Source organism: Heloderma suspectum, chromosome 1 (assembly GCF_057233095.1).
Source record: "Heloderma suspectum isolate Gila_16-S chromosome 1, 16-S_ref, whole genome shotgun sequence".
In the NCBI taxonomy this organism is placed as follows: domain Eukaryota; kingdom Metazoa; phylum Chordata; class Lepidosauria; order Squamata; family Helodermatidae; genus Heloderma; species Heloderma suspectum.
Window position 1 is genome coordinate 106,853,170 of NC_139458.1, and position 13,889 is coordinate 106,867,058.

The following is a 13,889-nucleotide window of genomic DNA, read 5'->3' on the forward strand; positions in this document are numbered from 1 at the left end:
AGATGCCTTCCATTTTTAACTTTAGTTGGTCAGAATTTACAAGTTTTACCAATTTACTTTCCTTTCTACCATCACTGGTGCTTAAAAGGTTAATATTTTATTTTTTGAAAACATAGAGCGATAGTAGGGAATCATGTTGGTACAGCTTCATAAATCTTGCTTAAGATCCTTTTCAATTACCATCCATTTCTCCTTTAAAAAGGGACAAAAAATAGAGGAGTGGAAACAGGTCAGGGCAGTCTGTGACAATGACAGTGTGATGGGCTTGGACCCCCTGTGGTGTTTCCATCTGCTATCATTAAGGTGACTATTCAGACATGAAAAAATCCCTCTTGCTGTGCTGACAGGCAGACATCAAGAACTATGACAAGGCATTAAGACAGTAAGTCAGAGACAGAGATGTCATATTCCACAAACAATACTGCCTCAAACAAGACCTCTGAAATTCTGTTGGAATTTACAATAAAAATAAAAGGGATTTTACTTGGGGGTTATCAAACTTCCCGTTACAGCAGTTTGACAACACAAAGATTGCTGACAGTCACAGAGCTAAACGCTTTGCTCCTACCTGTAATCTTCACCATAAGAAACCCAAATTTTTTGCTCATTCTGCAATAAAAGTGGGTTTTTAATTTCTTGTCCAGTCTCGTCAAAAAGCTGAGTAGGAAAACGACTGAGGCCTGAAGGTTTGAAATCTACTGAATGTTGAAGCCTTTGGTGAATCATGTGTTGTACCTGGCAATGGGAGATATAAAAATAAAATGGGAACATCTGTAATAAATTGTTGTACTCCATAACCAGTGATGTCCAAACAAACGATAATTAAATTCATGTGGAATGTTAAAAGAAGTGTGAAATGACTGCAATGTTTATCTCAGTGTAAAGTAACAAAATGAGCACAGGCTTTTAACCAGCAGGGGGTGCAACAGGATTATGGTTGAGCTCTGACCCTTTGGCACACAGACTGAAAGCAGATGTGAGAGTTGTACAGAACAAGCAGTTAGCTTCTACATACTGTAACAGCTCTCTTGATAAAGGTTATATTTTCCCAGTCCACATTTGGAGCTACATTTTGTTAGTGTTTGTACTGAGCTCGTTGAGATCTGACAAGGACTGTGTTCTCATCCACCCTCCTGCCCAACCATAGGTGATCAATAGCTGAACAACAATAATACAAGACTCATTTAATCATTTTAGCACCGTAAGAATATACAGCGAGACATGGCAGAAGCTCTTCAAGCCCCTCACCATACTCCCATAGAAGACAGTGCTACCCTGCTTAATTCAGTGGAATATGTAAACCTTAGTAGTATGTTTTGTGAGACAATTCACAGCCCCACTTAATTTCATTTGATGTTTATAACTTTTTGAAAATTTTATTCACCTTTTAAAGAACTACTGGAAATCACAGAAATCCATTATGTAGCAAATGCTGCTACACTGCACATTCTGTGGTCAATTTGCTATTTCATAGTATCGTAATGATGGCTCTAAATATAGTCACTTCCACATGCTCCTCCTATTTGTCACTCTTGTCTGACTACAGAAAGCTCTTTCCAGCAGATTGGTTCATACACCATTCTCCTTTGCCAGCGTCTGCAACTGCGCATATCACAGAGGCCTCATATAAATGACCATATTGTGACAGTATTATTAACTCCTGTTTGGAGCATAAACATAACTATGCACTATCATAGAATGACCTGTAGTTCTAACTACATCAATAATCAGAAGTATTCATTGCAGTTAGGAAAACATCACAATACACACAACAAATTACTAATGATGTTACTCGAGATCTGGTGTTAATCCCTTTGAGAATTTCTGGTGGTTCTATGGTTATTATCTATAGCAGCCTTCCCCAACCTGGTGCCCTCCAGATGTTTTGGACTACAACACCCAGGATTCCTAACCATTAATTATGCTGGCTGGGGCTGATGGGAGTTGAAGTCCAAATAATCTGGGAGGTGCCAGGCCGGGGAAAGCTGATCTATGGCATACCAGCAATAGTAAAAATATCTCTGTGTGTGAGTATAGTTAGAATTCTCCTGATGTACTCCTATGGAAGTATATATATTATCAAAATGTATATGCTCATTGAAGGAAATTTGTCTGGAGTAGCATAGTGGTAAGGGATGTCTCTCATTCATATCTCACCTCATCCAGGGACCACTAAATTATTTTAGGCAAGGCTCTACTCTTTCAGCCTCGAGTTCACATAGGCAATATGGAGATAATAATATTGGTGTACATTACAGAGCTGTTCTAAGGATTACTGAGATAATGTATATGAAGTGCTTTCATTTCATTTCATTTATTATATTTCTGTACCATTCAATAGCTGAAGTTCTCTGGGTGGTTCACAAAATTAAAAACCATTCAAATACATTATGTAAAGTATAAAACCATTCACGTAAGGACATAAAACAGATAGCACACTCAACAACAACAACATAAATCTAAAACAATTTAAAACAATTTGAGTCAGAGACCATCCAGGACTTGATCAAAAGATTTGTTATATGCTGCCAAATGCTTGAGAGAAGAGGGTAGTTTTAACCTGGCACCGAAAAGATGACAAAGTTGGCACTAAGGTGGGTCTTGTCAGAGAGATCATTCCATAAATGGGGGGCCACCACTGAGATGGCCCTCTCTCCCTTGTTGCTGCCCTCTGAGCCTCCCTCGACGGAGGCTCCCAGAGGAGGGCCTTGGATGAAGAGTGTAGTGTATAGGTCGTTTCATGTTGCGAGAGGCATTCCATCAGGTACTGTGGTCCCAGGCCCCAAAGCACTTGGTGACACACACTATGATAGAATGATAATGATAAAACAAATGAACAGAATCAGATTGTCACTTGTCACCATTTTAATGATGCATGCAATGGGAAAACCCTCAAGATATATGCAAATTATATATAGACTAGCAAGAAGTCCCCAAAATGGTGGGGAAGTGAATGGAAAAGTGGCCATCTAGAGATCAAACAGCAGAGGTGAAAGCAGATGCTATTCCCTTAAATTCAAAAGAGTTTTTCTATAACTGTCATGATCGTATCTCAGTTATTAATAAGAGCTAGCCTCTATATGTGAGCATACAGGTGGTGTGAATTTGTGCTACATAAGAGTCTTAGGACAATATCCTATGCTGCCTGTATGCCAGCTAGCTCACCTGCTGCTACCTCAACAAGGAGCTAGCATTTCTCAAAGCAACTGAAAATTAGTAGAGACACTCATTTCTGAAACAGGGCAGGTCAGTGGAGCTTGGAGAATGAGCTCCATTGACCTGAACTGATCTGGGAAAGAGTGTTTCCATTCCTTTCCAAGGTTGGTTTAGAAAGCATTAGCTCCCCGTTGCACTAGTGATGGGTCCTGCTAGTGCAAGGGAATGAGTGGGAGTGTAGCGGCAGTATTGGATACTGCCCAGTCACAGAGAATATGCTATAAGAAGGCATGTGGGAACACTGAATAAAGCACCAAAATTAAAGCTTCCCCAGATAAAGTTCTATACTGTGTAATTCTATATTTTTTAAAATTATTGTGATTGCTTACACTTGGAAAAATATAGAGCATCTATTACCTTACCCTCTCCAGCATAGCATCGGGTTGATTCCCACAATTGTTCTCCATCTCTTTTCTGTTGATGTAAACAAGAGTCTCCCCAGTGTCTTTGCCATTTTCATACACCTTAAAAACAAACAGTAATCAAGTAAATACCATACTGTATTATAGTCCAACTAATATCGTGCCTTACATTATTCAGAATATTTAGCATTGGGGGTTTTTAAAAAAATTCTTACAGAAAAAGAAGAGGTATTTGGGCATCTGCAAGGAGGTCAAATCAGTCAATCCTAAAGGAAATCAACCCTGACTACTCATTAGAAGGACAGATCCTGAAGCTGAAGCTCAAATATTTTGGCCACCTAATGCGAAGAGAAAAGTCACTGGAAAAGACCCTGATGCTGGGAAAGATTGAAGGCAAAAGGAGAAGGGGACGGCAGAGGATGAGATGGCTAGATAGCATCACCGATGCAATGGATATGAACTTGAGCACACTCCGGGAGACAGTGCAGGACAGGAAGGTATGGCGTGTTATGGTCCATGGGGTCACGAAGAGTTGGACATGACTTAACGACTGAACAACAACAACTGTTTCATTACAAATGCATTAACATGAAATGAATTTCAAGTCACATGCAAGATTATTCAAAAAGTCCTGTTGGCTTATAATAATAGCTAAAGGCAGCTTTTATTTTATTTTCACATGAAAAATCCCATCATCATCAATTTCCAACATTGTCACTTAGATTTTGGACTACACAAATACATAGAGCTATTACTTCTGTGAAGAAAGCTTAAGAAAATAATACTTCTATACATGTTTATCATGGTAATCAATTTCAAATATTATAGGTTTCCTGCATATCGAGCTTTTCTACATGAGGCTGTTAATCTGCTGTATCAACTTTCAGTTTTGTTACAGAATTGAGATCTGAGCTCCACACAAACAGCTTTTCCTTTCTTGCTTTTCTGCTACATAATCTGTAGGTGGTACTGTGCTGTAGCAGGATAACACAATTACACATGCAGGAAGATATATTTTCTTTCACTTTCAGAAATAATACTCCATTTTCCCTACTCTAAAAAAAAATTGGGAAAGTACTCTTAAAAAACAGAAGTGAAACTAGAGGAACACGGCTTTATCTACCTAGTCATAGAGCCATGTCAGCTCCTTGGTATTCCAGGAGCTGAGGGTGATGAAACGACTGTGTTGACGATTAGAGCGCAAATGGTTGAAGACTCAGAATGAATACAATCGAACACTGGTAAGAATCCATTTGTGATCTTATTCTGTGGCGGTGATGGTGCTGAAGAAATCCTACTTCTCCGCCACCATTGCATCTGCTCAGTGTCATCCAGCGGCACTCTTTCATGTGGTTAAGGGCCTCTTGGGTTTAGGCCTTGGAACACAACAACTCAAACCCTCAAAGGCCTGCTGTGAGCAATTTGCCAGACACTTTGCAGATAGAATTGCTCATATTTGTCCTGACTTTGCTGCCATTGTTTTGACAGAGTCTGATATAGACGGGGCTGGTGCACCATCTAAACAATGTTATGGATGCCCTTTGGCTTGTGTAACCCAAGGATGTGGATGAACTGCTTGGAGAATAGAGGCCTACTACTTGCCCTTTAGACCCTTGTCCATTCTGGCTTGTGAAATCTGCCAGAGCTGGGCTGGATATCTGGACCTCTGAGATGGTAAATGCCTCCTTGAGGGACAGTGAGGTCCCTGCAGCTTTGAAAGAAGCTGTGGTGAGGTGCTTGTTGAGGAAATCCAATTTAGATCTTATGATGACAGATAACTATCATCCTGTGTCAAATATCCCATTCTTAGGCAAGGGCTTCTGCAGGAGAACTTCCTGGTGTATTTTGACCCATTTTGACCCATGTGTCAGATCTGTTTGTCTTCTATTCTTAATAATGTTCAACAGGTACCTTGAAACATGAAGGGGACTAGACTAGAACCACAGACCTGAGATTACTAGCACTATCACCCCATTGATGAAATGTTAATCCATTAATTGTATGAGTTATATTTAAACTATTAAATTTACACATAACCAAAAACAATTTTTCTGAAAGTAAAATGTTTTATTATGTGTTTGTTTAAATATTTACAAGCCTCCTTTCTAGACCAAGATCACTTAGATACTTCATATACTTGGTTATTAGGATATCAACCAGCCATTATTACCTTAATATAAACAGGAAAACAGGGCAGCAACATTTAGCTGTCTTGTTGCAACTAGGCTCTCAAACACACTGGTTTACTCATATCTGCAGAGCACTGCCTCGCTGGCACATTTCCTAACATTCCTTCCCCTCCTTTGCTACTCTCCAGTTCCAGTTGTGGAACTCCCTTCCCAGAGAAGTTAAGCTAGCCTCTGCCTTAGTGCCCATTAGGCAGGTGGTGAAGACAATATCGTTCCACTGAGCTTTTATTTGTCAGTGCCACTCCGTTTCTATCATTAATCCCCAAGTTAAAAATTTTTGAATTTTTATGTATTTTATTATTTCTGTTTTTATTGTACATTGTCTTGAGTGCTCATTGACGTTTTACATTTTTGAATTTTTATGTATTTTATTATTTCTATTTTTATTGTACATTGTCTTGGGTGCTCATTGAGTGGAGGGGAGATCCACAAATATTCTCAATAAATAAATAAATTGTGTATGGCACATCCATCTGCTGCTACCACTGTATTATACCTAGCCAACATGATTATTCAGACATTGGTCCTCCAGTGCTTTCCTAAGCGCCACAGAAGGCTGTGGTTCACAGCGGCTCTTAGGGATGTCGGAGAATTTCTCCATGAATCTCCGGGAGGCCGAATGCCAATGCATTCAGCCCCCCGAAATTGGTGGAGAAACGGTCCGCCACCCGCCTGCCACCCCCCGGGATGGGACTTACCTTGCGCGAATGTCCCTGGCGCTGGCGGCTCCCGGCGGCGGTTTGGCGGCCGGTCTTCTGACCGGCTGCCGCTGCCGCCATTTCCCAGTAAAAAAAACAACAAACGTGATAGGCTACGTAAAGATTTACGTAGCCTATCACGGCTAGATTTTCAAAAAACACCGTGATAGGCTACGTAAATCCTTACGTAGTCTATCATGGCTGACTGCAGGGACGCAAACGGCGGCGGCTACGGCCGCCGCCATTTGTGTCCCAGCAGAAGATGAGATTCGCGGCTGGAGGGACAGGGCGCCTCCCCCCCAGCCAGAATTTCGGCGGGGAGGGATGGGGCGCCTCCCACCCCACCCAAAATTTCAGGGGGAGGGACGGAGCGCCTCCCCCCCACCGCGAAGCAAGCTACGGGATAAGGTAAGGGACTTTCGTCCATCCCTACTCACAGTGGGAGTTTCAGCCAAAGTGGGTGATAGGGATTGCTGAGGCTGGGGGAGAGGTTATATCCTTGCCCTTACAATGCAGTGTGAGGAGGTGTCTGATTCTGTACCATTCTATAGTTCCTAAAGGTGGCAGGTGCCATCTTAGAAGAGACATTCCATCTTCTTTCACACAAGTGAGGACATACTCTTTTTAAGATTATGCCAGCAATTTACCTGAGGTGAGTGACAATGCACACACTTTTCAGCAGGCACCAGTCTAGGAGAGCATTTGTGTCCTGTGTAAGATAGAAAGGGGAATGCCTCTTCTAAGGTGGCACCTGCTGCATGCAGTTTTACATGTACGTGTGTGTGTGTGTGTGTGTGTGTGCATATGCGCGTGCAGGCACACACACAAATCTGCTGCCCAGGTAATTGATGAGCACCTTTTTAATAGTTCATAAGGCTTCTAACCAAACATCCATAGAATTTCTATGCATCCATAGAAATTACCCATTTCTAGATACAGTACATAGAGTTATTTTTGAAAACAACTGAAATGGGACCAGCACATGTTACATCAGGCCTGTAAATAGCCACTTGCTTGGTCACCTGTGGAAATAATTGATGCTGTGTAGCCTAGCAGGGAAGCTGTATACAAAGCATTTCCTTTATCCCACAAATGTGTGTACAGGAGGGCTAGTAAAATGAAAAAGGGAGCTAGTTAAAAAAAAGAGTGTAGGCTAGTAACTTTTGTGAACCTATTTTGGAAGTACTCAAAAATACAACTAAATAATTCTTACTGGTTGAATTTATTGAACTGGAATGCCACACTTCTTATGATTTGATGGGTCATACAATTGGTACAGTATGAAAAGGAATGGGGATCTGATTCTTACAGTACATACACATGGGATGCTCCTGTGCACCAGTATGCACTGCACTGCATGACTACAAGTCTAAGAAAGAATATCAATAGGTGCCATGTGGTGCAGCACTTTTTGTGTTCCTATCATTACTCTCTCCTTCCAAACTATGTAGCCTCTGCATAGTTTGAGATTCCCCCACATTTTCTGTGGAGACAGTTGACTGAAGAAGAGATAAGGAAAAACCTCTGAGTAGTAGCATCATTAAAGATGTAGTGCATAAAATACTTATAGCACTCTTACTTATAGGATGTATAAAATAGTTGCAGTATATAAAACATTAAAGTTGGTATTTTAGAATCTATGTAACACATAAATAGTTAGCATGACATTTGTTTTCTTTTGAAATTTCTCAATTCCTCTTTTCTGGAATTGCAGAATTTCCAGTGCAGGATGGCAGGAGGGTGCAAATAAGAAACTAGAAATATGTATATGGTTATTTCTTTGTATGCACTGAGGCTAGAATGAAACCCATCTCTGGGACAAATGTAAACAACAGGAATACATCATATCAGCCAACCTAAATAATATCCACTCCTGTCAAGGAGTATGGAACCATCTAATATTTGAGACCACACTTTTGTTAGACACCTTATATCCATTATCACAGACTTTAGTCAGAATTGAGATTAAAAGAACAACACTATTGCTATTACTGCTTCTAGTGTTTCTGCAATGTTTGAAGATGCTAGGGCACAGTGGAACAAAGAACAAAACACTAGCATGTTTTCAGTGCCAGCTGCCAACCTGAGAAAAATCTGTGACAACACACAAGGGCAACATTAGTTCTTCCACCGCTACTAAACAAACTGTTAAAAGTTCTGTTAAACCTCACAGTAGGTGTTACACTAAGAGCCACTGAGCAGTACCTATTTCCTATATTACAGCCAAAACGATTTCCCACCCAAGTGCAGAGAAGCGAAGAGAGACATAATAACGCAAAAATAGAGGGAATAATACTACTCAAGCTGAACTGATGCTTTGCTCTTTCTTTTGGATAAGTCCTGGAATGCCTTAAAATAGAAAACACAACATTAAACATGCATGGTCTATACAACTTTTGTATATACTGCTTTAACCTCTATAAAGAAATTAGCTGCTCTCATGTGTGGTCAGAGCAACTGCAAATTGTTTATTGTTATAGGAACTCCAGTTTGCCAATAATTTATAAAATAGAAAATAACTTTGAATAAGGCACAGTGAAAAAAAAGGGCTTATGTACAAATAAGTATGTTTAGGATTAGGATTCCAAACCAGTGCTATTTTCCCCTTTCTAAACACTGATTAAGCATTAGTAACATAGTGAGCAGTATACTTAGCACAAAACTAGCAAGGCTTCAGTGGCGCTATTAAGGTTGGACTCCAGGATAGAAGTCCGGGGGCCCTCAGCCTCTAAATCAGGGGTGGGCAACTTTGGAAGGTCTGGGGGCCATTTTTGCCCCCTGGACTCCCCCGTGAGCTATACTCCTGCCACTCCCCTGGAGCAGCCCCCACATCCCACTGCCACTGGCACCCCTGAAATTCACAGTGGTGGCAAAAATATCGCCAATTTGCTGCCATGTTTTAGCAGCAAACTGCTATGGAATGCTAATTTAGCTTGAAAACAAGCTAAATTTTGCCAGCGTGGTGGTTTCCACAGTGGTTTGCCACTGATTTTCAATGGAAAATCAGCATAAATCTTCTTGCTTTGAATTTGGGTGGCACAGCAGGGGCTACATGTAGCCCACAGGCCATGTGTTGCCCATCCCTGCCCTAAATGTTGCAAGAAGCAAGAAGCAGATGATGAAGGAAACATACTACAAAGCAAAGCATGGTGTTGGCTGATGCTCCAGCCCCTTGCCATCTTCATTTCCCCAGAGTGTCTATGAGACCACATGGCATTCTGGAGAAATTAAGATGGTGGATGGCTGGAGCCTTGGTTGGTACTTTGCTTTGCATCATATCCTAGAATCCTAGAATAGTAGGGTTGGAAGGGGCCTACAAGACCATCGAGTCCAACCCCCTGCTCAATGCAGGAATCCAAGTCAGAGCATCCCTGACAGAATCATAGAATAGTAGGGTTGTCACAACTTTGCCTCCCAAAAGAAAAGAAGAAGAGAAAGCAAGCCTATGGAAGTGGAGGAGGGAGGAGAATGGAGCAGCCACGGTCACATGGGTGGGGTGGGGGGGATCAGGGTGGTTAGGGCAGCACAGAGGAGAGTGGCCAGGGTGGTGCAGGGCCTCCAGAGGGCACCTTGCCTAAAGCCCCCTCAAATCTGGCAGGAACACTACAAGGCTTTCCTCTACCTTTTGTTATGGACCTGGCCTTTGTTGAGTGTTTTCAAACAATAGTTCCAGTGTTTGGGAAGCCTTTGGTTGCCAGTTAACCACACATCGCTGATCAATACACTTCAAAAACAGTATACACCAAAAATTGTTTTAGGTGAATTCAATTCTGGTTTTGTACTAACAAGAATTAGTAAAGGAAAAATCTTTTCATCTATTTTTTAATTTTTATTAGAAATATACTTGTAGCATTACATTAAAATATAACTTGCATAAAATGAAATAAAACATTTCTTGTTGTTAAACAGGGCATTGTGAAAGATTAATATATTTTAATAGCTTAACAAGAAATAGTATTTCCTAAATATTTCTTGTTCTTCAGCTTCTAGTCCTAATAGCTTAAAAAGGAGAGAGCTCATACTAAGTAGTAAGTTCACCATTCAATACTGAATAGGCTATTTAGCTGACAGTTACACAGGCCAGGTGGGCTTCTAATAAAAAAAAGCTCTTGCATTCTAAAATCAGCACATATTTATACTTTTTGGTGTAGAAATTACCTGGTAGCTAATATTATCTACTGTCCCATAAATTACAGCTCACAGTTTTAATTATCTTATTGTTATTAAATATTCCTGAAAAATTAAAAAAAAAGGCAAATGTATACATACACCTTTCAGGCTAGATAAGAGCAATTTTGGACTATACCTTTTGAGAAGATAACTGCTTACTCAAAAGTTGCCAATTAAACCTCATAAATTTTTCTAGACATCTGTATATCAAGGTTTTTTTATGTATATACCTTACACAATATTTTTTCTCATTAATTGATAAGCAAAAACTTTAAGTACACTTTTGACCTGGAATAAAACAGTCTTACACCTGTTCATTACTTAATGGAGCAATCCTACCGGGATAGGTGGCTGCCTCTGAACTTGGAGGTGACCGCCTATCCAATGCAGGGCAGGAGAAGTGTGGAGGGGATCATCTCCTCCGTGCTTCAGCCGCCCTGCATTTGCGGCTAGATAGACAAGTTCGTCTATCTAGCCGCGGGAAGGTGGAGCAGGGGAAGCAGCTGCCGGACAACACGTTGGATGTGTCATACCAGCATTTCCGCCTTCCCCAACCCGGAATGCCCCCCAGAACACCTCATTTTCGCCACTCCACACTCCTCTTCCAAGCGCGGAGCATGGGGTTATTTTGAGCTGCCCGTGAGGTAGTGCAGGAGAGGGGGAAGGTCAGTTCGCTGGGAACTGACTTTGGAGCACGGGCTCCGAGGTCGGTTCCCAGAAACCAATGTATCCTATGGCCGTCTAGCCTCTGACTAGCAGCCATAGGATTACTCCCTAAATAATTCTTTGGTCCATGTCATAGGGCTTCAACTCAGCATTTTCTCTTTGGAAACCATCCAGGTCATCTTCATAATTATTTTTTATGCCAGTTACCCAGAATTCATTGTGAACCTGCTTGTGTATTATGCATTTCCCCTTTAATACAATTACTACTTTTTCTTTGTTTACTTATTTACATTTTCAAATTCTTAATTATTTATCATTAGCATTTGGCATTTGCATTTCATAATAAGACACTCTATATTGTTTTATGAGTGGTAGGTTGGAATATTCTCAATAGTCTTTCCTACAGGTCCAATAAAGTAAAATCAGCTATTTCTTAAAATTCCGGGACACTTCCAAGGGTTTGCAATCTAAGCATGTTTGCCTCTTCTTACCATTACTAATTAGGTCAGTAGATAAAACTTATTTAGCTAACATTTTGCCATCAATCTTCTGTTCTGAATATTTGGATCTGCCCTCGCACCTTGGTAGCATTCAGATAAACTAGTCTGTCGGCCACAGAAGACACTAATTAAAGCTTCTAGGGGGCCACAAATAAAAGGCAGTGCAATCCTATCCATGTTTACTCAAAAGTAAGTCCCACTCTGTTCAATTGGGGCTTACTCCCTACTTATTGTTTTAGGAGTTCAGCCTCAAATACAGAAGAGCTCAATTCAATTTCATTTTAGGAAACCTTCAATCCACAGTTTGAAGGATGGGGAATGTTTTGCAGGCTCACACACTCCCAACTCTTTCTCTGACATACTGATTTTCTGCTCCCTTTATATAATATAATATGAGATATAATAATTTGTCATAATATTTGAATTAGGTAAATTATAATTAGTGCTAACATGAATTTCCCTAAAATCATGGATTTAATCAAATGCCCAATACAAATACCTGGTTTGGAAGTCACAGCAAGCTAGGAAATAGGGAGGGTGTGCACACAAGTCCAGTACATCTTTTTGATCCTCTAAAGTTAAAGAGCCTCAGCCGTGGTTTTGAGGATCAAAAATGTAACATCCGAACTGAGCCAAAATGTAATACCTTTAAAGAGAACTCAGCAAAACATTAACATTAATGACATATTTTGACAGGCTCCTTAAATACAAATTAGAACTTGGATATAAAGTGCATTCAACCACAATGAATCACTAACAGGTATGAAGTTAGTAAGAGATATAAAACTAAAAGAATTAAAGTTAATATCAAACCTTTACCTCAACTTTACAATAAAATACATGAGTTGTATCCAATGGTGTCATTCTGTCAGTGAAAAACTTTCTACCACTTGCAGAAATCCCATTTTTTCCTTGTGTAAGTGTTAAATCGAACACTTTGATTTTGTCTCTGAAAGCCATTGCAAAAGCAATTGCACAAGGCACTGCACAAGATATTTCATAAGCCATTGTACAAGGCATTTCACAAGCTATTCTGCAAATAATTGTACAAGGCATTACACAAGGCATTTATACTAGCAGAACAACATTAACTCTTGTATGTTTTCTGCTAGTTTCATGAATATAACCTACTGATAAGTTTAGCTAAGATCACTGCATACTGAAATCATGAACCAGTACAAGAGGAAAGAAATAAGGAAACTTGCAAAGTATACTATAGATTAGTACCACTATGCACGAGCCTTAGGAGTGTCTAAGCAATGCGAGACACACAGGGTTTTCCAGTATTCAGCACAATGTTGGTTATAACAGCTGCCCAGACCACCCAGGAAGCTTGTCAGAGTATCAGCGAAAGAGTGAAAGCAAAAGCAAAATTACAGAACAGTAGAAACGCTAGAAAAGAGAAATTGGAAACAAAATCAAGAGAAAAACAAGCACCAACAGGGGATGTTTGATTACTCTCACACTGAGATTGACATCTTGACAATATCGTTGTAGTGTGTGTGTGTGTGTGTGTGCGCGCGCGCGCGTGTTTTCTTTTCTAAGTAATCGAAGGAAGAAAGTAGTATAGCAATATTTACTTTTCAATTGAGACCTGGTTAAGATGACTTAAGATGAGGAATAAAGCCACCAAGGCCAATTACGTAGACAGTAGTTAATTTCTTTTGCAATAAAATGTTTGCATTTGCTTTTCCTTGAAATGCTCAGATCAGTTCATAATAAAAACAATAAAAAATGTTTTTTAAAAATGAAATCAGACTAAATTTCAACAATAAACTAGTGTAATATTTAGTTATTACATTTATATGCCTCCTGTCCTCCAAGGAACTCAAGGTGGTGCACATAGTTCTCTCCATCCCTCATTTTATCCTCACAAGAACCTATGAAGTATGTTAGGTTGAGAGATAGCTGCTGGCCCAGAATCATCCTACATGGCTGAGTGGGGATTTGCACCTGGATCTCTCTAGTCCTAGGCTGCTATTCTAACTACTACAACACATAAATTATTTATTAGGTAGAGAGTTAATCTATAAAAGCAAGTTCTCAACATTCTGTCCCACTCCAGCATGACCAAGAAACGAAAACCAG

General features: G+C 40.1%; 1 protein-coding gene across 1 annotated transcript in view; it reads right to left on the reverse strand.

Moving 5' to 3' along the window:
• Positions 1–13,889, reverse strand: part of DCDC1 (doublecortin domain containing 1) — a 465,182-nt gene that overhangs the window by 225,674 nt on the left and 225,619 nt on the right. The window contains exons 12-13 of the mRNA XM_084852919.1: positions 3,579–3,680; positions 569–735 (exon numbers count right to left, since the gene is read on the reverse strand). Coding sequence (XP_084709045.1) covers positions 569–735; positions 3,579–3,680 — 269 coding nt within the window. The remainder of the gene's footprint in view (positions 1–568; positions 736–3,578; positions 3,681–13,889) is intronic.